This window comes from Portunus trituberculatus, chromosome 19 (assembly GCF_017591435.1).
Source record: "Portunus trituberculatus isolate SZX2019 chromosome 19, ASM1759143v1, whole genome shotgun sequence".
Lineage (NCBI taxonomy): Eukaryota > Metazoa > Arthropoda > Malacostraca > Decapoda > Portunidae > Portunus > Portunus trituberculatus.
The window spans coordinates 18,688,759-18,712,552 of record NC_059273.1 but is presented as its reverse complement, the minus strand read 5'-3'; the positions used below and the strand labels follow the sequence as shown (position 1 = coordinate 18,712,552).

The 23,794-nt window shown below is 39.9% G+C and overlaps 1 protein-coding gene and 1 long non-coding RNA gene across 2 annotated transcripts in view; both read left to right on the top strand.

The window, feature by feature from the left end:
- Positions 1 to 5,360, top strand: part of LOC123506245 — a 27,100-nt gene extending 21,740 nt beyond the window's left edge. Inside the window, exons 2-3 of the long non-coding RNA XR_006675386.1 lie at positions 2,446 to 2,558; positions 4,593 to 5,360. This is a non-coding gene — a long non-coding RNA (uncharacterized LOC123506245). The remainder of the gene's footprint in view (positions 1 to 2,445; positions 2,559 to 4,592) is intronic.
- Positions 5,361 to 9,755: 4,395 nt separating this feature from the next.
- LOC123506240 (NADH-ubiquinone oxidoreductase 49 kDa subunit-like) lies at positions 9,756 to 23,638 on the top strand. Its single transcript, XM_045258166.1, has 9 exons — positions 9,756 to 9,914; positions 10,811 to 11,033; positions 11,270 to 11,471; positions 11,786 to 11,973; positions 12,426 to 12,589; positions 13,382 to 13,501; positions 18,491 to 18,620; positions 18,750 to 18,895; positions 23,284 to 23,638. Exons 1-9 carry the CDS (start codon positions 9,808 to 9,810, stop codon positions 23,411 to 23,413), a joined length of 1,410 nt encoding a protein of 469 aa, XP_045114101.1. The 5' UTR covers positions 9,756 to 9,807; the 3' UTR covers positions 23,414 to 23,638.
- The last annotated feature ends 156 nt before the right edge of the window (positions 23,639 to 23,794 follow it).

Here is a 23,794-nt window from a genome sequence, read left to right as displayed (position 1 = left end):
CTCGTTTTCTTTTTCTTTTTTTTTTCGTCTTGTGTTCTGTTTGTTTTGGTTCTTTTTCCACTTTTTTTCTGTTTATTTGGGTTTTCCACTTTTTTTTTCATTTTTTCATTTTTTGTTTTTTCATCTGTTTTATTCCTGTTTTTTTGTTATTTCTCTTATTCCTTCGTCTTTCTTTTTATATTTTGTTGCTATTTCTTCATTTTTATTATTTTTTCTATCACTCCTTTATCTTTTTTTTTTTATCCTTTATCGGTTGTTTCCTCGTTTCTTCGTTTTTTTTATTTCCTTTCTTCTTATCCCATTCATTCTATTTCCCTTCTTCCTCAATCTTTTCACGTTTCTGTAATCTCCTTTTTACTGCCTCAGGTGACTACAAAAGGAAGGAAGAAAGAGATCAAACAAAACATAAACTTTTTTTTTTTTCGGGTGTGTGATAAAATCGTTCTCAACATTAACCCTTTCAGTACTGGGACGCATTTTTACCTTGAGATTGTGGTACGATGAGACTATTTTATTTGCATTAGGAAGGATCTATGGAGGTCAGAAGCTTAATGGCCAGAGTCTTCACTATTTTAATCCCCCACATGAGTTTCTGAAGCTGTATGAAATCACCAAATAGTCACCAGAATGAATATGGAAACGCGTCCTGGTACTGAAAGGGTTAAGATCATATAACAAGATATATAACAAAATAAAAGTGAATAGATGAAATGAAAAAGAAAAAAAATGTTAAATACTTTTCCAGCATAGATAAATTTGATTAATTGATTGATTGATTGATTATTATTATTTTTTACTATCTACCTCCTCCTCCTCCTCCTCCTCTTTCTTTTTCTTCTTCTCCTCCTTCTCCTTCTCCTCTCTCTCCGTCTCCGTCTCCGTCTCCTCCTCCTCCTCCTCCTCCTCCTCCTCCTCCTCCTCCTCCTCCTCCTCCTCCTCCTCCTCCTCCTCCTCCTCCTCCTCCTCCTCCTCCTCCTCCTCCTCCTCCTCCTCCTCCTCCTCCTCTTCTTCTTCTTTTCTTCTTCTTCTCCTCCTCCTTCTCCTTCTCCTCCTCCTCCTCCTCCTCCTCCTCCTCCTCCTCCTCCTCCTCCTCCTCCTCCTCCTCCTCCTCCTCCTCCTCTCTTCAGATTCCCAGAACATTAAAACAAGAAATGGAAGCCAAACTGAACTTTCTTATTAAAACTTCTTCCTCTCAAGGTCATCATTAAGTAATAGCTGTACCCCTCTCTCTCTCTCTCTCTCTCTCTCTCTCTCTCTCTCTCTCTCTCTCTCTCTCTCTCTCTCTCGGTGACGTAGCGGAAATACTTTCGAAATATAGGAAAATTGTTGTTTTTATCAATGTTTGAGGAAAGATTTGGCAAGGGATAGTCTTGTGGGAACGAAGAAAATCAAGAAATGTAATGATGATTGTAGTATTAGTAGTAGTAGTAGTAGTAGTTGTAGTAGTAGTAGTGTAGTAGTAGTAGTAGTTGTTGTTGTTTTTGTTGTTGTTGTATTGATTTTGATAAGAGCATTGGGACTGATAAGCAATGGAATAGTTGTGATAAAGCTAAATAAATTCTCCACATCTGGAAGTACAAAACGGAATGAATGAATGACAATGATGACTTCTATCCTCCTACACACACACTCTCTCTCTCTCTCTCTCTCTCTCTCTCTCTCTCTCTCTCTCTCTCTCTCTCTCTCAACCGATATTTTCATGTTTATTAGTCTTATTGTTATTATTTTTTATCATTTATTAATCGTATTTCTTCTTATTTTATTATTTAGTTATATTCCTGTCATTTTATTTAGTGTGCATGTGTTATTGTTCCTTATTAAACCATTAAGACATTTATTTCTTCCACTCGCCTCTTTTATTCTTTATTATTGCTATTCCATCATTCATTAATCGTATTTCTCTCATTTTAGTTCTTAGTCTCTTTGTTACTTCTCCTTATTCTATCACAAAGACGTTTACTTGTTCCACTCTCCTGTACTTCTTATTTTTATTTGTCATATTGTTATTTCACCATTCATTAGTCGTCTTTATCATTTTATTTCTTAGTGTGTTTGTTACGGTTGTTCGTTATATCACTAAGATGTTTACTAGTTCCACGCTCCTGTACTTCTATTGTTTATTAGTGTTATTGTTGTTATCATTTATCACTCCTATTTCTGTCATTTTACCACTTAGAGTCGTATTCTCAAACACCTTCACTATTTCAAAAGGCTTCATTTAAGTATCTAAGCTTACACCAGTTCTTAAAGTGTTTGTTTACGGATCTAGAGAGAGACTGACAAGATTTCTACATTATTAACTGGAGAAACACTTTTGTAAACCCCCTAATTAACCCCTGTGGCCTTGGAAAATAGTCGTGGTGAGATATCAAAGCGTTTCTGAATACGGATCTTAGTCTTTGTTACGGTTCCTCATTCAATAGCAAAGACTTTTACTTGTTGCAGGCCATCCGGAAGTAGTGAGGCGGGTGACCGGGACGCGAACACCTGTGATGACGTGCGGGGTTCTCAGAAGACCTACTGTTGTCTATGAGGGATTCAGGATGCGGCTCCGAATGGTGTGTAAACTTTCCCTTTTGGACTGTTCAGGGAAAGAAAATTGGAGAGAGAGAGAGAGAGAGAGTTTTTTTTTTTTTTTTTTTTTTTTTATGAGTGAGCGAGCAAGTGTTGTGTTCACTTCAGTATATTTCCAGAAGTGTAATTTTTTTATAGAGTTCGTTAAAGAGAGAGAGAGAGAGAGAGAGAGAGAGAGAGAGAGAGAGATTTTTATGAGAGCGAGTGAGTGTTGTGTTCGCTTCAGTATATTTCCAGAAGTGTAAAATTTATAGAATTTGAGAGAGAGAGAGAGAGAGAGAGAGAGAGAGAGAGAGAGATTTTACCACAAACACTTTTCTTCTTTAACCCCTTCAGCACCATGACACATTTTCATACTCAATAATCTTACAATTTGATGATTTTATACAGCTTCAGAAACTTATGTGGGGGTTAAAATAGTAAAGACTCTGGCTGTTAATCTTCTGCCCTCCATAATCCCTTCCTAATGTAAATAAAATCGTCTAATCACACGCAAAACTCACGGTAGAAATGTGTCCCAGTACTGAAGAGGTTAATAGCACAACAAAATTTCATCTGTACACTATTACCTGAAGAAACGCTACTGCCCCTACTGTTGGTTTCCAGTTCTCCCTCACCATTAACTCCTTCGCTGGTAAACAAGATTCTTCTATCAGTAACCATAGCTTTCTTGGACGTGTGTTTGTATGCTAACCTCTCGTCAATATTCCAGCAACATAAACTGGCAATTGGAACCTTCTTTCTATCTCTTTCTCTGCCGTATCTCCTTGCAAACTATTCCTACAGTGCTGGGGAGGTCAGCAAACTACTATTACTACTACTATTACTGCTTCTTCTTCTTCTTCTTCTTCTTCTTCTTCTTCTTCTTCTTCTTCTTCTTCTTCTTCTTCTTCTTCTTCTTCTTCTTCTTCTTCTTCTTCTTCTTCTTCTTCTTCTTCTTCTTCTTCTTCTTCTTCTTCTTCTTCTTCTTCTTCTTCTTCTTCTTCTTCTCCTCTCCTCTTCTTCTTCTTCTTCTTCTCCTCCTCCTCCTACTACTACTACTACTACTACTACTACTACTACTACTACTACCCACCACCACCACCACCACCACCACCACCACCAGGAATAAAGTGATTAGAGAAACATTTATAACCTCCATTGAAACCAACGAATCTCTTGTTTCCTCCTGATTTTAATATTTGTTACTCACGTGTTGCCCTTCCCTGACTTCCCATCACCTTGCTGCGCCCTTGTCCCTCTGCCCTAAGCCCGCCTGCCCCGTGTGGAGTGCTGGGGAGAGGGCCTTCATCGTCAGGTGTTGATTGGGGTGGTGGTGGTGGTGGTGTTGATGGTGTTGGTGATGGTGGTGGTCGTGATGGTGGTAGCACTGGTGGTTGTTGTTATAGTGGTTGTTGCTATTGTTGCTGTTGTTATGCATTACTTATTATTATTATCATCATCATCATCATCATTAACATTATTAGTAAGAGCAATAAAAACACTTTACTGACAACCGTACTAATAGTAAGAATAAATGATAGCTGTCTTACTTCCTATAGTAGTAGTAGTAGTAGTAGCAGCAGCAGTAGTAGTAGTAGTAGTAGTAGTAGTAGTAGTAGTAGTAGTAGTAGCAGCAGCAGCAGCAGTAGTAGTAGCAGTAGGAGCAGTAGCAGTAGTAGTAGTAGTAGTAGTAGTAGTAGTAGTAGTAGTAGTAGTAGTAGTAGCAGTAGCAGTAGTATAAAGATGGTAACAGTAGCATTGATAATAGAAGTGGATGGTGGCAGTAGAGAGTAGTAGTAGTAGTAGTAGTAGTGGAGGTGGTGGTGGTGGTGGTGACAATGATGGCAGTAGTAGTAGTAATATAATAGCTAACAGTAGGAGCATTGATATTAGCAGTAGTAGCAGTAATAATAGCAACAGTTAGCAAACCCTCACCATCACCATCACCATCACCATCACCATTACCACCACCACCACCACCACCACTCCAGTATAATCAACATGCACCGCCAAATATAATACCCGGCTTTCCCCAGGCCACCTAACCTCTACTGGACGACCCTCGGGCGGCGCATGTCCCCTGTGAAGGTCACGTGGCCCCACCGAGGAAGGAGGAGCCTCGGAAATTGAGGAAAGCGCCGGCGAGGAGGTGAGACGCGAGACAGGTGCAGGAGAGAGAGAGAGAGAGAGAGAGAGAGAGAGAGAGAGAGAGAGAGAGAGAGAGAGAGAGAGAGAGAGCTGTGATAATGTGTAATGAGTGAGCGAGTCAGTGTTGTATATTTCCAGAAGTGTAAAGTTTTAGAGAGAGAGAGAGAGAGAGAGAGAGTAGGTGGTGGGCGTGGTGAGGTAACATATGGTACGGTAATTGATCTATAAAAACACGTACACATGAAATGGATTCGTTGATAGTAATGATGATGAAAAGCAGAACAAATAGTGATAATGATCTCACGTGATGTTTTTAGCTCCCGTGAATTATTGTAGCTTTAACAATTGAAAGTGTGACGTGTACCAGTCTGTTGATTTTGTCTTGGCTGTCTAGGAGTGTTGTCTTAACCCCTTCAGTACTGTGACGCATTTTCTATCGTGAGTTTTGGGTATAATTGGACGATTTTATTTACATGAGGAAGGATCTGTTGAGGTCAGAAGATTAGTGGCCAGAGTCTTCACTATTTTAATCCCCAGATAAATTTCTGAAACAGTATAAAATCACTAAATAGTAAGCAGAAAGGATATGAAAACGCGTCCTGGTACTGAAGGGGTTAAGGACTTGCTGTGAACGGTCGAATAAACAAAAGACATTATGAGTGGTTTTCTTTCCCTAACCTTTATATAATAGTAAAACCAACAGCAACAGTGATGATAGTATTTTACAACTTTACTATAAGATGACGTGGCCTCCAAGAAATCAGATAGATAAACAAATAAATAAAAGATGCAAATTAATCTTTATAGAATTTTAAAAGCCGAAAACAAGAGACAACAATGAAATATTAAAGGAAGAAAGTGACCTCTGCCTTGGTGATATGTTAAAAGAAATAAGGAAATAAGTAGTAGAATCAAGATAATGAAAACAGTCTTGTATTATGGAAATGGAAGCGCTCCCTGCCTTTGCTATTGGGTTGTTAAGTGATGGTGGTGATAGTAGAGGTAGTGGTGATGGTGGTGGTGGGACAGTCATGGCCAATATTATATAAGAGAATAAGGTAAGCTCTAAGAAACCATATGAGGGCTACACGTGGCAATCCTATATGAAACAAAGCTACCTGTTGTATTTCCATTAGATCATCCTCATCCATTTGTCCAATCTTATAAAGCTTCCTAATGACATAGCACTAAGTTTTATCACTGACTCCGTGTCTTTCATCTACCACTAAATTTGAGAACCAATTCCTAACTCTCTCTTGAACCTAATTTTTTCATACCTTGAACCCACCATTTCTTGTTCTATTCAGATTACTGATCCTGAGAAGTTTGCTTACGTCACCCTCGTTATATTCCCGTGCCTCGCGTCCACCAGTCACCGGGGCACACTGGGAGCCATAGAGGGAAGGGTAGCAGAAACCGTCCTTGCAGTATTTGGCATTTTAGGGACAGCAGCCGCCATCCAGCAGTCCAGTTCAGTTGTAGGCGTTTATTTTTCATGTAAGAGGGAAAAACTGGCCAAGGGAAACCAAACCATCGAACAAAAAAGCCCTTTGTGGATTGAGTGCCTTTGTATCGGCTCCCACTTATGTGCATATGTAATTTTTTTTTTTTTTTTTTTTTTTTCCTCGGAACATCTTGCAGCAGGTGAAGGAGCTAAGACACTCATGGCCCACACTCAGGACAGGTTCTGCAGCTAGATTCACCTTCACCACTAATGCTCCAATAACACATTGCATTCACTTCGTCTGCCTTCATTGCATCTTTTTGTAACAGCAATCTAGAGGATATAAACCCTTTCTTGTTGTGGTGTCCAGGATATGAAGGTAATAAAGGAAAAGACAATAATTTTGCAGAGACTATATATACGTAGAAGAAGAAGGAAATATTACAGGACAATTACTTTTTGACAATCTAAGGCTACAAGAAAAGGAAATAGTGTATGAAGTGTGGAAGAAGAGTGAAAATCAGCGGAAGAACTTGATGGACAAACCAGAATAAAAAAAAGATAAATAAACATCAGGGAAGCGCCATTACAAAGGCCAAGCTTCCCGATCTACACCTGACCTGACCTGCCTGACTCTCTGACCGCCTTACGAAATCTAACTGACAGATTCCAAGATGAGAGACGTCAAGCGGAGGGAACATACCGAACACAGTAAGCGTGCTAGATGACTTGTGACTACGGCTGTATATTGGTAACAGACTTTCCACACTGAACCAACAGTAGCAATGAGATCCAAGACGCGTGAGGTCACCCAGCCGCCACTCATCCCTTCCCCAACCCTCCCCTCACTCATGCTTGGGTCACATTCCCCTCTTTTAGTCTTTTCACCTCATCCCGCTAGAACCAAAGACATTAACCCCTTCTGTACTGGGATGCATTTTTTTTACCTTGACTTTTGGGTGTGATCAGGCCATTCTATTTACATTAGGAAGGGTCTATGGAGGTTAGAAGGTTAATGGCCACAGTCTTCACTATTTTAATCCCCAACAAAAGTTTCTGAAGCTGTATAAAATCACCAAATAGTAAGCAGAATGAATATGGAAGCGCGTCATGGTACTGAACGGGTTAAGCAACAAAAATTGGAGGATAAGTCTTGAAACCTCCATTCTGAAAGAGCTGAAGTGATAGGAAGGATGAAATACAGAATCGGGCAAGGAGTTCCAGTGTGTACCAAAATAAAGGATGAAGGATTGAGAATACTACTTACTTACTCTTCATACCTACCTCACCTACACCAAACAAAACTATCGTGTAACAAAAGCAGTGCCGGATTTTCGTTTTCTCCGCAGTATTAATGATTTGTGAATTACCAAGCAACAGCAAACAGGGGTAGGTACGGCAAGGTGACTCTCTGCACTGCACCCTCCCTCACTCCAGTCCTTTAACCTGAGTCACCTCCACGCAGACCTCCTCCAAGGCTCTACTTTTTTTTCTTCTTCTCTGTCCTCTCTTCTTCCATCTTTGCTCCTTTCTTTCCCTATCTTTTCTTCAATCCCTTGTTCTAACTTTCTACCTTCTCTTCCTCCTTCCTTTCTCCTCTTTCCTTTTCCTGCCTTTCCTTTATTTTATTTTCAGATTCTTTGTTTTTTCTCTATTATTTCTTCCTCCTTTCTTTCTCTGGCTTTTCTCCATTTTTTTCTGATCCTTTGTTATTCATTTCTATTCTCTTCCTCCTTTCTTTCCTTGTCTTTCCTCCATTTTTTACTGCCTCTGTTCTTTTTCTATTCACTTTTCCTCCCTCCTTCCCCTGCCTTTCCTATTTTCTTTTCTAGGTAATTCTTTGTTCTTCCTCTATATCCTCTCTTCTTCCTTCCTTTCCCTGCCTTTTTCTCCATTTTGTTTCTGATTCTTTGTTCTTCCATTCTACTTTCTCCCTCCTTTCTTATCCTGCCTTCCTTCATTGTATTTACTAACCATTTGTTCCTCCTCCTTCCTTTCCTCACCTTTCCTCTAATGCTTTGTTCTCCGTGTGTTCCTCTTCTTCCTCTTTCTTCACCCTGCTTTTCCTTCAACATATTTACTGATCCTTTTGTTTTATCCTCTCAATCTTTTCCCTCTTCTCAGTAACCGTGTCTATCTTTATGCTCTCCTCGCCACAATTTCTCTTACTCTTTCTTCATTGTTTCTATAAGCTGCCTTTTGTTTACACTCAGCGCCCACCCGTAGCTCTCTCTCTCTCTCTCTCTCTCTCTCTCTCTCTCTCTCTCTCTCTCTCTCTCTCTCTCTCTCTTCTTTGCTTTGTTCTCACTTTCCCTCTTGAGCGCTTCCCTTCTCCTCCTTTCCCTTTTGCCTCTCCTATCTTTTATTCCTCTCCTTATTTTCCCTCTCTCTGTAGTTGTCTTTATATAATGGTTTCTAGTACGTACCTCACACACACACACACACACACACACACACACACACACACACACTGACTTATCTATTGTTATCTTTTACAATGCACTAGATAAACAAACCGAAAAAAGAAAATAAGAAAAGATGTAATCATAGAATAAATAGATATAGAGGTATTATTATTATCATTATTACTATTATTATTATTATTATTATTATTATTATTATTATTATTATCATCATTACTATTATTATTATTATTATTATTATTATTATTATTATTATTATTATTATTATTACTACTACTACTACTACTACTACTGCCATGATAACCAACATATTAGCAATATCCTCATTATTTAGAACTACTCCCCCTCCCATGTCTTCCTCCCCATATGACCCCGATGTCGCGCCACCTGCTGCTACCACCACCACCACCACCACCACCACCAGTGTCATCATCATTGTCATAATCTTTGCCTTCATTTCCCTTCTCTAGGATCGCCTTGATAACTTTCACCTCGCAGACATCCGTGAGTTGACCGCCCCTCCCGCCCCTTCCGAGAGCTTTCTGTTCCCTCACACGCATCCGGGAACGTTCACTCTTTTCCCAGAAGGGTCACCACCTCCAGGTAAACATTGGTGGCTGTGGTCACTCCTGCAGTAAAAGGTAGTAATTAGAATGTTGTTGATGTACTTTACAGTTTCGAGGCTGAGTGGGTTCTGCCTGGGTCATGAGATGGGGAAGATAAAAAAAAGAAGGGTTGTTTTGATATGTACATTTAATGACAATTTCTGTAAAGCGTGAGCAGAGTATTGGTTGTTTCAAAGTCTGTGTCAAATCGTACTTTTTGAAAATATATGACATTGTGCATACGCTATTTTGCGCAAATTATTATGTATTTGTTATGAATGTTGCCGAAAATCTGTTATTAGTGTGTGGCTATAGATCCAATAATACAGGAAGAGAAACATTGGAAGGTGTCATTGCTCCTATCCATTACTACAATAACACTTATGCAAAACAAGTAGCAACCTTTATGCAACTGCTGGTACGACCCAAAACCAGTGTACCATCTTCAAACTTCAGCATTAGGAAACTTCACCTTCCTTTATCTCTTAATTTGACATAATACACTAAAACAGTGTTATAATAGGCTATCAGAGGACACGGGTAGAGGAATGAGGAGGTGGTGAGAGGATGATCGATGCGAGGACAGACAGCGAGACGGTCCCTGCAGCGCCTCGCAGTCTCACCGGGCAAGATGGCTACTGGTGTGCTGGGAGGCTTCGGCCAGAAACTACTCTCTACTGCCTTCTGTGGTGGGTCTCGCAGCATTCTGAAGAACGCTGCCACGACCTACTATGCCAGGTGAGCTGTGGGCAGAGTGCTGGGGCTGGAGGCTGCCTGGGAGAGCAGGGGCGGGGTGTGTTATTGTGGGTCAGCTGATTCTGCTGCAGGGGAAGAAGAGCAGACTTAACACAGTATCAGGGTCCCCTCGGGGTCTGCACCTGGTACCTGTGGGATTGTGTAAGTATCGAGATAGCTAGCAGTGATGAGTACTTCCAGGCAGCAACAAGTCAGTGGTTCCTGGTTATAATGAGTGGTATTTTCGGCCGTGTCCCCGTGAGGCCGGTGTTAACAGGGGACAACACAGGAGTCGCTGGGTATTCTGCCAATAAGCTGAAGGCCCATGGCTGGTGGAATGATGAGGGGAACAGGGGTTTGTGGTGATTTTAACCAGTAATGGACCTGATAGCAATGTGACTATAAGGTAAATGAGAATGAAGTGCCGTGACAAGGATTATGATATTACATTAATCTCAGTATGTCCATCTCTCTAACGCAAGACTTAACCATTACTCTCAATCATTTATCCTTTTCTCTGGAAGTCTGTAACTGCTTCTGTATTTCCATGTACCCATGACTTGAACTAATATAAGAGGGAGGTTTCAAGACATGTATCCCATTCTTGTGGCTAATTCTCCTCACCCAGTTTAGGGACTGGTGAGCCTTTTTGTTTGTTCATTTTTGTTGCCTTTGGGTGGTTTTCCTCTGTTGCATAAAATGAAAAAGGAAAAAATAGCACAGGTATGGCAAGCTGGCTGATGTGGGAGGAATGGTGGATAGGGGAAGGTTGTGGGATAGGGAGTGGGAAAACTAAAGTCAGTCTCTCTGTTATGTAACAGTGTAGGACATTTCAAAACTGATGTAGGTAAATGTTTGATATCAGCTTTATGTAATGCTTTCCTTCCACTGCCACACAGTCGCCGTGGAGGAGCAACCTGGTTCCCAGATTATGATTGGATGCGGCAGTTTGAAGGACCTATTCTTCTGCCACCAGAAGATAGGGACAAGATTCCTCCCCCAGAATGGACCCAGAGTAAGGCTCCTGTTGAGAAAAAGGTCCGCAATGTGACCATCAACTTTGGGCCACAGCACCCAGCAGCCCACGGTGTGCTGAGGCTGGTGCTGGAGCTGGATGGTGAGGTGAGGCACACTGGATGTACATGTATGGCACTGTGTCCATTGACCTGATGTGTAAATGCTGCATTCCCTTTTGTGAAAAAATATATATAAGATAAGAGATGCATAATTGGGGTGTGGGAGAGGAAATCTATGGTTGGTCTTGATTTACAAATTTTTGGTTTATAAATGGTTGTAAAGGAGCATAAATATAATTCTTAAGTCACCTGTGACCTCTCATCTATCTGTATGTGCAACAGACTGTGATGCGTGCTGATCCTCACATTGGGCTGCTGCACCGAGGGACAGAGAAGCTGATTGAGTACAAGACGTACACTCAGGCTCTTCCATACTTTGACCGCCTTGACTATGTGTCCATGATGTGCAACGAGCAGGCATACTCACTGGCTGTGGAGAAGCTGCTTGGTCTTGAGGCACCCATCAGGGCCAAGTACATCCGCAGTGAGTTCCGGCCAGTCTTTGGATGCATGAGGGGAATTATGTAGGAAAAGGACTGTTAGTTGTTTGTAAGGTGGAGATCCATTACTGTAATGGTGTAAGTGTGTTGTATGGACTAAAGGGGAAGTATAGGAAGGACAGATTATGAGCCAACTTCATGAGGAATGTGGTGTATGGTGGTGTGTGCAGGGCCAAGGTTGTTGTGTGTGTGCATGCAGGAAGGTTGGTCTGAAATTATTAGCAAATTTGAGAAAAGTAGCATGAATGACCAATATACTGATAGTCACCCAAGACATTGCAACATTTCTCATTGACAGCCATGTTTGCTGAGGTGACACGTATCCTGAACCACTGCATGTTTTTGGGAGCTCATGCTATGGATGTGGGGGCTCTCACACCCTTCCTGTGGCTCTTTGAGGAACGCGAGAAGATGATGGAGTTCTACGAGAGAGCGTCCGGTGCTCGTCTTCATGCTGCCTACTGCCGCCCTGGTGGAGTGGCCATTGTAAGTCCTACTATGGTATTGAGTTGGCTCAGTAATTGGTGGTTGTTGCTTGTGTACTCTTGTTTAATATGTTACGATAAACCAACCTACTTGAAGTCAGGGTAATACTGTCTGCATTTTTGTATCTTCCTTATGGCTTCCAACAGCCTTGACATTCATTATACATATTTTTCTCAGTCTAACTTTCATGTCTCAAATCCACATTTCCCCATTAACTAAAATTCACAGTAGTTTGGCAATTTTTTGGGGAGAAGCACTCCCAAGTATTCCAAGAGTTTGGCTTGTGTGTTTTGAAGTAAATGCTTCATTCACCTGTTTTAATCTGTTAAAAACAGGAACATACTCAAAATATTAAGCAAATTGTTTTGGTCATGCAAGTTCTGTATTAAGTAGTAAAAATCAGAAAGTAATTATGACTTCAGAAATAGGATTGATGTCTTTATTCACATCAGGACATCCCAATTGGCCTCATGGATGATATCTATGAGTTCATCAGCAAGTTTGGAGAGCGACTGGATGAGGTGGAGGATGTGCTCACCTCTAATCGCATCTGGAAGCAAAGAACCATTGGCATTGGCACAGTTACAGCTGAAGATGCTCTCAATTATGGCTTTAGGTATGCCAAGACATGATCATCACCACCACCACTTGCTCCTTGGTTTTTCAGCTTACGGCTTGTTCTATGTAGCCATAAAGTCCTTTTTCTAATACTTTCCATAGTCTATGTTAGGATATGTAGTCAAATCGAGTCAAATGTAGCCAGACTTTTTTGTCAGTCATTACGTGTCCACTGTGTGGCATGCAGCTTGAGGGTCTGAGCAATGGTGATTCAATGGGGCATCTGTAGTTAGAGTCCATTTTCTTGACAAATTTCCTTGTTATAACAACTAGCTTCTTGAAGTTTTCTCTTGTCATGCTGAAGACACAAGAATTTGTCTTGTACATCAGTAAACACATGACTAGAAAATCAAGCTTTGGCCTCTTGGTGTTGGCTCATGCATACTCCGCTCCTGTTCTTCATTGCCAAATCCACAACAAAGCATGTAGGACAGCAAGAGCATGTGTCAATACTCACTGCCATCTGACAGGATACTGATAAGTGTGACTCTTTCAGTGTGAATGGAAAATTGATAATCTGACATGCCAGGTGACTCTCATGACTCAGGTTGTTTGGTGTGTGTATACATCTGTTCAGTCTCCTAGTTACAAAGTTTATGTATCTTGGGCATATACATGTTTAGTGTAGTTTAATAGTCCTGATACACAATTCGATCTCACTTTTTTGGAGGTAGCCAAAATCATGCTGTTCTCTGGGGTCTTTCTTTTCAGTTACTGTTACATAGCTTTATGATTCTTCACTTGAAATCTTGTACTTTGATGGGGTTAGTAATGCATGCTTCCCCCACAGTGGTGTTATGCTGCGAGGCTCTGGCATCAAGTGGGATCTGCGCAAGACTCAGCCATATGATGCCTATGACCTGGTGGATTTTGATATCCCTGTTGGAAAGAATGGAGACACATATGACAGGTAAAAAAAAAAAAAAAAAAAAAATCCTATTGAAGAGGATTGGAGATGGTGGTAGTTCATTCTTGTGTGTGTGTGTGTGTGTGTGAACTTGTTTGTGTGTGTGTCATATATATATATATATATATATATATATATATATATATATATATATATATATATATATATATATATATATATATTCTCTTTTAAACAAACGAGGTTAAAAGCTAGAGCAACTTCAGCGTTGTTCAGTTTTTTCAAGTTATTTTCTATTTGTCTAAAGTCTTTTTGTACGGTGTTTAATGCTCCAAGGAGCTGTCCAAAATTTAAATCGTTTGCAACGTTTCATTCCAATCTTTGGAACATCTTCAGGCAAAGGGTAAGAGTGGAATGACTTGCGTTGGTAGAGGTGGTCTATATATACACCTCCGTGGATCAGGTAAGGTGCCCTTTCCTACTGTACATCATGGAAAAGCACACACAAAGAATTAGAAAGGCTGATGTACAAGAAGCAATCAACACTGCCATCAACAAGGAACACACCGACAAGCAACAACCCCCAAGAGGACAACCAGAAGATAAAGATATTTTACAAAAGCCATATGTCCACACAACACAGAATAGAAGAGAAAGCCAACAGAAACATAATTCACCGAAACGTCAAACCCACAAACCCTAACCAAGCCATCGACCTCGTCATCTATTATAAGACGAAGAAGACTTCACAACTCATCATGAGAAACAAGACTGCAAAGAAACCAGCGCCTACACAAGAAACAAACGTCATCTACCAACACAACTGCACTGCCGAGGACTGTGGGCCTCACTCTTACATTGGGATGACGAGAACTACCTTGTCTAGATGCCTGACATGCCACCTGCAGAATGGATCAATCAAAGAACACTATCACGGAAAACACCAAACCAAACTGACCCAGCAATAACTTGAAGAAAATACTACAATTATCGACAGAGAAACAGACGCAAGACGGCTGATGTTCCTGGAAGCTATCTACATAGAAAGCATGAAACCTGCCATCAACCAACAAACTAGAGACTTGCAAATTCTCCCAACACGAAAATTGAGAGCGCAAAACAGTGAGACAAGCTTCAGCCAATAACAGCGCCGTGCCGCCACCCGCGCTACCAGCCAATCACTGGCTGCCCTCACCTTACCTGATCCACGGGAGGTGTATATATAGACCGCCTCTACCAATGCGAGTCATTCCACTCTTACCCTTCGCCTGAAGATATTCCACAGATTGGAACGAAACGTTATAAATGATTTAAATTTTGGACAGTTCCTTGGAGCATTAAACACCGTACAAAAAGACTTGATTAGACAAATCGAAAATAACTTTAAAAAACTGAACAATGCTGAAGTTGCTCTAGCTTTTAACCTCGTATGTTTAAAAGAGAATATCCTTCCTGGCTACGTAAACATATACATATATATATATATATATATACTTAAATTTCTGCTGTTGTGCCTTCTGCTTTCACATTTTATTGCTATTGCACTTTATTACTATCGGGCATACTTAAAAAGCTGCACATATCACACATGAAATTACTGTTATTGTGCACCCGTCATTCAAAAACTCTTGGGTTATGATGTCGTGTGATAGTTGAGTTTCTCTATACTTTTATTGAGAAATACTTCTTCACATATTTCTTATTTCTGCCCATCCACCTTAGCTCCTAATCGTCCATAATGAGGTACCATATTTGACGACATTTAAGATGCACCTGTTTCCCAAAATCTTGGGTAAAAAAAGACTCCCTATGAAGTTGAGGCTTACCTTCCCTACCTCCTCGACACTAGTGATCACTAAGCCAAATTACTATTGGTACTTTTACCTACCCTAACTGCATGCATCATTATTATTGATATTGTTGTCATTACCAGTGTTATTACTTTAAAGTGAATTATCATAAAAATGAAAGCAATCTTACCAGTGAGGCTGTGATACATGTCTATAAATATCAGCTGATCAGCACTCTGACTTGCTGCCATCTGGTAGTGAGGAGCAATAAGTTTATGATCACACCAAAACACATCAACACACTCACCATTAGGGATGCAGGAGGAAAAAGATCGAGCTACACAATCTCCTTCAAACTACAAGTGGTTGGCATAATAGTTTGTAGGAGATTGTGTAGCTCGATCCCGTTATTTCTACTTTTTGTAATAAAAAAAGAAAGATGAAAAAGAAGAAACCGATGGTGGCTCCGCTGCCTGCAGTGGTGAAACTGAAAAGCATAAAGTAAACAAGGAAAATCTCCCCCATACCCCAAGTATGTGACAAAGGATAAATTCTCTGAAGCTCCATTGGGATTAAGACAGCTTGGTGAGTCAGTTGGAATGAGGGACTTTTAAAGACTTGTCTAAGAGAGGGAAGCATGAAAAGAATTGTAAATGTTGAGAGGGAAATAAGAGCTTTAAAGGAAATACTCTCTGAAATCATAGACAAGCAGGATTGGATAATTGAGTACAATAACAAATTGAAAAGGAAATGTAGTAAATATGAGACCATTGTTAAGTAAAATAGTGAGATGAAATAGACCTTATAGAAACTGAAAAGTGAAAATGCAGAACTTAAGGCCAAATGTACTAGCTATGAGATAACCTTGCAGGAAATTAATGATAAAGTGGAAGTTAGTTCTGAAAGAATAAAAAATATGGAAAAAAGACGATGAATGGAAATATCAGAGGGAAGTAGTGCAAGAAAATTTTAGAAATATTGTAAATCAACAGCTAGTGGAGAGGGTGTGAAAATAATTTATTAAAGTAATTAAAGAAAATTTAAATGTGTTAAGAAACACTGTGTATAAAAAAAAAAATGTGTGTTGATTTTTAGGATGAAAGAAAATTATTTGCCACATGAGTATGAAAGAGAAAGAGTAGAGAGAGTCAATATTACAAAGATATTAATGGAAGTTAAGAGTGATGACAGCAACCTGGAAAATGAAATTGAGGGATCTCGGAGGTTGGATAAATGTGAGCAAGGGAAATCACAGTCATTAAAAATAAAGTTGTAAGTCACAAGTAACTAGCAAGAAAGGAGTACAAAACATTTGATACATGGATCAAGAAAGATCTTAACGGAGAGGAAAGGGCAAAAGTAAATGAATTGTGGACTGAAGCTAAGGGAAAAACAGGGAAAGAATGGGGGCAGTGTAAAGAGTGTTCTACTGGAAGGTGATTATTATGAAGATAAGGAAATGGTATATAAAAACCATGGCAGAGGGAGGGGAAAACTAAAAGTGACGTATACTAATGTAAATGTGTTGATCACGGCATACTCTGCGTTAAATGAGTACCTCAAAAGAAATGAGGCTGACAGAAATGGAATTATATAAATCCATTGAGTGTTTAAACAGTGGGCATGAAAAATATGACATTTGGAAGAAGTTAAGAATTTACAAACAAGGAGGTGTTATGATCTTAGCCCAGAAAGGTCTACAAGTAAATGGAGCCATCTATGGGAGGAATGACATGGAATTGATTAAAGTGAGGGAAATGCCACAAGGAGTTTTGCCTTAATCTATGTGCCCCACTAAAAACAAGGTCGTGGAATAATGAGAAACACAGGTAAATGCAAATTTAATCATTACCTGACATGGAGAAACTTATAAGTAATTGCAAAAACCTAACATTCATGAAGGACTCTAACTACAAAGAAATAAATTGGGAGGAGTGGACAACTGAAAGTGACAAATCTTGGGGTGGTGAAGTGTTGAAACTAGCCATGGTAGACACTTTAATCCAGTGGATTGGAACTAATACAAAGTTTAAGGGAGATGATCAACCATTGAGACTAGACCTGGTTTTCAAGAAAGACCTGGAAAGAATAGAAAGTGTCACCTATGATAGCAGGAAAGAGTGATCACGTGATGATCAAATTCTTAATGATTGAGAATTTAAAGTATTTGAGGGAAGAAAGTCACAAGATTGGAAGGCTAAACTATAAAAGAGCAGATTATAAAGCCATGAGACAATCTTTTATGCACATGGATTGGAGTGCCTTTGACAAAGCAAGCTTGGTCAATGAAAAATGGGACTTGCTCCTTTTGAATTTATAATGATGGAGTAGAGGTGAGTTCACATGTCAATATGCAGCTAGAAATGCTTGCTGTTAGAAGTATCGACAGAGCTCTGCTAACCGGAACACATTCACACATAGCAGCTGGGAAGTATCAGCTGGTTGGCCTTCATTTCTTATAAGAAGTGTGTTCATCTTAACAAAAGACTATAATCTTGATACCATGCTGCTGGTATAAGTGTATTCTTGGCAGTCCAGATGTATGGAGCACATATACAGCTACAACATGTCATCAAGATTATAAGGGAAGAACTAGAAGAACAGTGAAATCCTACACGTGTATAAATACACAGCATTGCACAATACTTGAAACATTGTAACATAGAAGCATTCAACCCCAGGCTCAATGTACAGACACTAACCAAGCATGAGGAGAGACCAACTGTCACCATAGAGAGAGCCTGCCAGCCAGCCAGAGCCAGCCAATCAACTTTTCCCTCCACTGCTGCTCCACCAGTCATGCTGTACGAGCCAGTCCACATCTCTTATGGTCCCAAATGACAGCTCAACTCATGGCTTAAATACCAGCCTCCCCAGATTGTCAAGTCACTCTCAGCTACTGGGAAAGGGTTAAGGAACCTTGCATGATTAGCTACAGTGAGGTCATTAACTAAATGCCTAAAGAGAATGTGACTTATCAGATAAAAGAAAATATATTAAAGAAAATATTAAATGATGACCCAGAAATCACATTTAATGAAACATTTATCATAGAATTCCTTGCCTACATGTATGCATTGCTGCCAGCCAGAGTTAACATCGTGATTTGATAATTTGCCTGTGACCAAAACTGAAGACATAATGATCCATCTATGAAATTACACATTAAATTTAAGTGAGTGGGAAATTCCATTAGTGTTCACTATTTTTCAGTTGACCTGATCACCACTTATATTCTCTGTAGGTATTTGATTCGTGTGGAGGAAATGAGACAGTCACTGAGAATCATTGAGCAGTGTCTGAACCAGATGCCGCCCGGGGAGGTGCGCGTGGATGATGCCAAGGTGGCCCCTCCCAAGAGAGCAGAGATGAAAGTGAGTGTCATCACACCATCATTCATCATCTATATCAGTAGAAGTTTCGTGTGTTACACCTGATCAAGAGACTTTATATGTCAAGTATTTCATTGTAATGTACACTTATGGTACTACCACTCTCTGCAGACATCAATGGAGGCTCTGATCCATCACTTCAAGGTGTTCACCCAGGGGTACCAGGTGCCTCCTGGTGCCACCTACACTGCTGTGGAGGCACCCAAGGGAGAATTTGGAGTGTACCTGGTTTCTGATGGCTCATCTGTACCTTACAGGTGAGGCAGCATGATCTTTACTTTAGTGTCACCAGATGGGCTTGTACATACTACATACAAGAGCTATGAGTCTTGATTTTTCACCTTGATTTTTCACCATCATACTGCCTACTACACTAAACTACACTGATGTTTTCTTTACCTCTTCCATTTTATTGATACTGAAAAAAAATTGACATCTTTGAATGTAAATTTGGGATAATTGTAGAAATAAAAGTAATAAGTAAGAATGATAAAAACTTGGATTAATGAATATATGACAGTAACCAGTCAGCACTGGGATCATAAATTAACGTGGTCTTGCCATTTTCAGCTTCCTGTGAACATAGTATATTTTTATATTGGTAACATCTTTCACAATATATATATATATATATATATATATATATATATATATATATATATATATATATATATATATATATATATATATATATATATATATATATATATGGAGGTGGTGGCCTAGTGGATAAGGTGGTGAGTGTGGGATCGGGCAGACGTCCATGCGTAAGTTTGAATCCCACCACATAAGACCTTGAAACTATGCCATTTGTCGAGTGGTTTAAAGTTACTTACATGTCACCATGATACCCAGATTCTAGGTGGTTACACCAAAGATGCCCTTGGGTGGTGATATGGCTCCTAACACGAGTACCACTATAAATAAGATTGCCTGCGCCACTAATGGATGGAAACTTAACAGCACTTCCAGGAAAAAAAACTTGAAGTTACCTACAGATGCTATAGGCCAGGATATATATATATATATATATATATATATATATATATATATATATATATATATATATATATATATATATATATATATATATATTATACACATACATATACATATACAGTAATACTCCGCTTAACCCCTTCAATATGGTGACGCCTATGTAGGCGTCATGAAGCCCCAGTAGCATATATGGTGACGCCTACGTAGACGTCATATTTCTTTTCTGAGCTTTCTTCAGTTCAGTTGTCCCGTATAGTGTGTTGGATACCAACTATACATGCCGTATGCTGTCCTTGAAATCCTAGTGCTTTTCCCACCATCCTTGTTTCCACCGATCACTAAAGATAAGCTACATGCGTCCCGTCTTGTGTCTAAAATTACCCAATGGCATAGACTGTTCCCATCTCTCTCTCTCTCTCTCTCCCCATCTCCCTCTCGAAAGATAAGTTACATGCGTCCCACCTTATAACATTCGTGAAAACACACACACACACACACACACACAAATGTAAAAACAACAAATTTTCTAATTCTCTCTCTCTCTCTCTCTCTCTCTCTCCCTCTCTTCTCTCCTTCCTCTTCCTCTCGAAGATAAGCTACATGCGTCCGCTTGTGTCTAAAATATTAGCAAATGTCACTCTCTCTCTCTCTCTCTCTCTCTCTCTCCCTTCGTTTCCTCTCCTTCCCTCCTCCCCTCTTCCTCTCGAAAGATAAGCTACATGCGTCCCGCTTGTGTCTAAAATATTAGCAAATGTCACTCTCTCTCTCTCTCTCTCTCTCCGAAGAGAGAAGCGTCCACTTTCCTCTTCAAAGGCGATATAGTAACTAAAAAAATAGCAGCATAATACACAAAGACGACAAGTATGACAAGCTTGGGTGCGGCACTACCACCCGTATATCATACAGGCGGGCTTTTTTAACATCCGGTGCGAAGGGGTTAACGAACAGGATAGGGGTGTCAAAGCTGTTCGTAGAGCGAAAATTCATTAAGCAGACGTAATTTTCCCATAGGAAATAATGGAAATAGGGGGATGCGTTCTGGGCTGGTCCCCAACATACCACATGGCTTAAAAAAAAAAGAATTATATATACGTTTGGGAGCATATTGGGCCACCGGTGTACAATTACTTTTATGATGTCATATGAGTCATTGGAAGCTAGAGGAGCTACGTACAAATTCTCTCATTCTCGCATTTACGTTCACAAAACAACATTTCTATTAGCTTTTTACAAACCTTGCCCCCAAGAAAGGATTGTTTTGTAATGCATAAAGTGAAATCTTACATGGAGTACCAAAAAATAAAGCAGAGATGAGATGAGCCACAGAAGAAGCGGGAGACTCGGCGAATTGGCCACTTCTTATTGTGACCCTTTTAGCCTGCGTGTTGTCTTTCCCCATGATATTTGTTTTCACTCATCTATTGCCTGCTATAATGGATATCATATCTTAGTATTCATATACACTCATGCCATGAGGATAACCTCAACTCCGTGGCACTGAGTGATAGTGAATTATTAATGAAATACTGCGGTATTTCATTAGTAATTTACTATCACTCAATGCCACTGAGTCAAAGTTATCATCGTGGCATGAGCGTATATGAATACTAAGATATGATATCCATTATAGCAGGCAATAGAGGAGTGGAAACAAATATCATGGGGAAAGACAACACGCAGGCTAAAAGGGTCATAAGAAGAAGCAGCTGAGTCTCCCGCTTCGTCTGTGGCTCATCTCATCTCTGCTTTATTTTTTGGTATTCCATATAAGATTTCACTTTATGCATTAGAAAACAATCCTTTCTTGGGGCAAGGTTTGTAAAAAGCAAATAGAAATGTTGTTTTGTGAACATAAATGCATATAAAAGACAGTAATACCACCTCCAGAGGTGGTGTTCCCAGCAACCTCAGAGCAACATGAAAGCAACCTTGTCACCGTTCCTCCAAGCGTTCATGGATGCCATTTCGCTGCAAGAGGTTGCTCTGATGTTAAAGAATCTTGGATCCAGCTCCAGGAGCGCTAGAGACAGAGGTGGGAAGCCAGCCAATTACAACGAAACTACCGCGTTTGGTCCCTCAGCCGGCAAATTCAAACCCAGAAAATTCGCTAAAACAGATGTGGTTGTACGTTATGCGGATTTTTGGTCTAACTTTATATTGTACATTAAACCGGAAATTCGTTAAACGAACGTTCCTTAAGTGGAGTATTACTGTACTGTATATATATATATATATATATATATATATATATATATATATATATATATATATATATATATATATATATATATATATATATATATACATACACACACACACACACACACACACACACACACACACACACACACACACACACACACACACAGCAATACTCCACTTAACGAACAGGATAGGAGGTGTCAAAGCTGTTCGTAGAGCGAAAATTCGTTAAGCAGACAAAATTTTCCCATAGGAAATAATGAAAATAGGGGGGATGCGTTCTGGGCTGGTTCCCAACATACCATATGGGTAAAAAAAAAAATCATATATACGTACCTGTACCATTAATAACCAAGTATCCCCAACATACTATATGGGTAAAATAAAATTCTATATTAATAAACAAGAGCTGCTGCAGGTCTTCCTGTACCACTACTTTTATGATGTCATACGAGTCATTGGAAGTTAGAGGAGCTACGTACAAATTCTCTCACTGATAGCTCCACTGTAATTTGTGCAGGAACGGATCAAAGTTCGCCGCGGTGAGGCAGAGTCTAGCGTATTGCACTAACGCAGGTAACGTGTAAAGCGGCGAAAACATGTTAAGCGGAGCAGAAATACTGGTCAACCTCTTTGTACTGCGGAGTGGGAGAGAGAGACAGAGGCAGCCAATACCAGCACCAGGAGCGCTAGAGACAGAGGCGGGGAGCCAGCCAATCACAGCGAAGCTGCTGCGTTCGGTCCCTCACTTGGCAAATTCAAACCCAGAAAATTTGCTAAAACAGATGTGGCTGTATGTTATGCGGACTTTTTGGTCTAACTTTATATAGTAAGTTAAACCAGAAATTCGTTAGACGAACGTTTGTTAAGTGGAGTATTACTATATATATTGGGAGGAGGCCGTTGAGTATTTATGTGTTGTTGAAGTTTATAGCAACTTGAGTATTATTCTTTTTTTAAAGAATCTATTTTTCGCGCAAGGGTGCGTTTGTCTGGGTGTAGATTCTTGAGGAGTGTGCCAAAATCCATAGTGTTCTCGAGGTGTCTTTCAGCCGCAGCCAAGCTGTAAGCTAATTGGCTCTCACAGCCCCACACACACACACACACACACACACACACACACACACACACACACACACACACACACACACACACACACACACACACACAACCTATCTGCCATGAGGTGCTACCTGCCTAGTCTCCTCACTTTTCTCCAGAAGATGGTCCAGACAGGACTGAAAGACGTCTCAAGAACACAATGGATTTTGGCGCACTCCTCCAAAACCTACATCCTGACAAACGCACCTTTGTGCAAAAAAATACAAAAGATTCTTTCATAAAATTATAACGCTTAAGTTGCTATAGACTTCAACACACACACACGCACACACAATATACATATAATTTACTTTCATTTATGTTCTCTTTTTTGCATTGGTAGATGCAAGATCAAGGCCCCAGGATTTGCTCACTTGGCTGGTACGGATATGGTGGGCAAGAATCACATGCTGGCAGACATTGTGGCCATCATTGGAACTCTGGACATCGTGTTTGGTGAGGTGGATCGTTAAGAAAGGTGTGTTTGCTCCCAGTGGCAGTCTGCTGAAGACAAGTAATCAAGGAAGTTAATGCAAGGTTATTGTTACAGTTCACATCTAGATAAAATTGTTGTGCAGAAATCTATTAGAAAAGTGTTTTTGGGATGAGCATTCTTTCTGTATTTATCAAAATGTTTCCTTGTATCTTTGTAAATATCTAAATAACCAATACTGGAAATATAGTAATTACTTATATAACCATTGTTTATCAAACTAAGTACCTTGCTACTGGCAGCTTGGTGGTAAGTTGTCAAAAGAGCGTCACTTCATACATTAATAGCATTTTTATAAACTAACCATTCAGGTAAGAGTTGGGCACGTATCCTTGGCCAAAACCGTGAAAATGTACCACAA

Bases quoted from the DNA above. Each gene is read 5' to 3' on its own strand.
- LOC123506240 (XM_045258166.1), top strand. From the start codon at position 9,808: ATGGCTACTGGTGTGCTGGGAGGCTTCGGCCAGAAACTACTCTCTACT. The intron at 13,502-18,490 runs GTAAAAAAAAAA...TATTCTCTGTAG, and splicing joins AATGGAGACACATATGACAG to GTATTTGATTCGTGTGGAGG. The intron at 18,621-18,749 runs GTGAGTGTCATC...CACTCTCTGCAG, and splicing joins CCAAGAGAGCAGAGATGAAA to ACATCAATGGAGGCTCTGAT.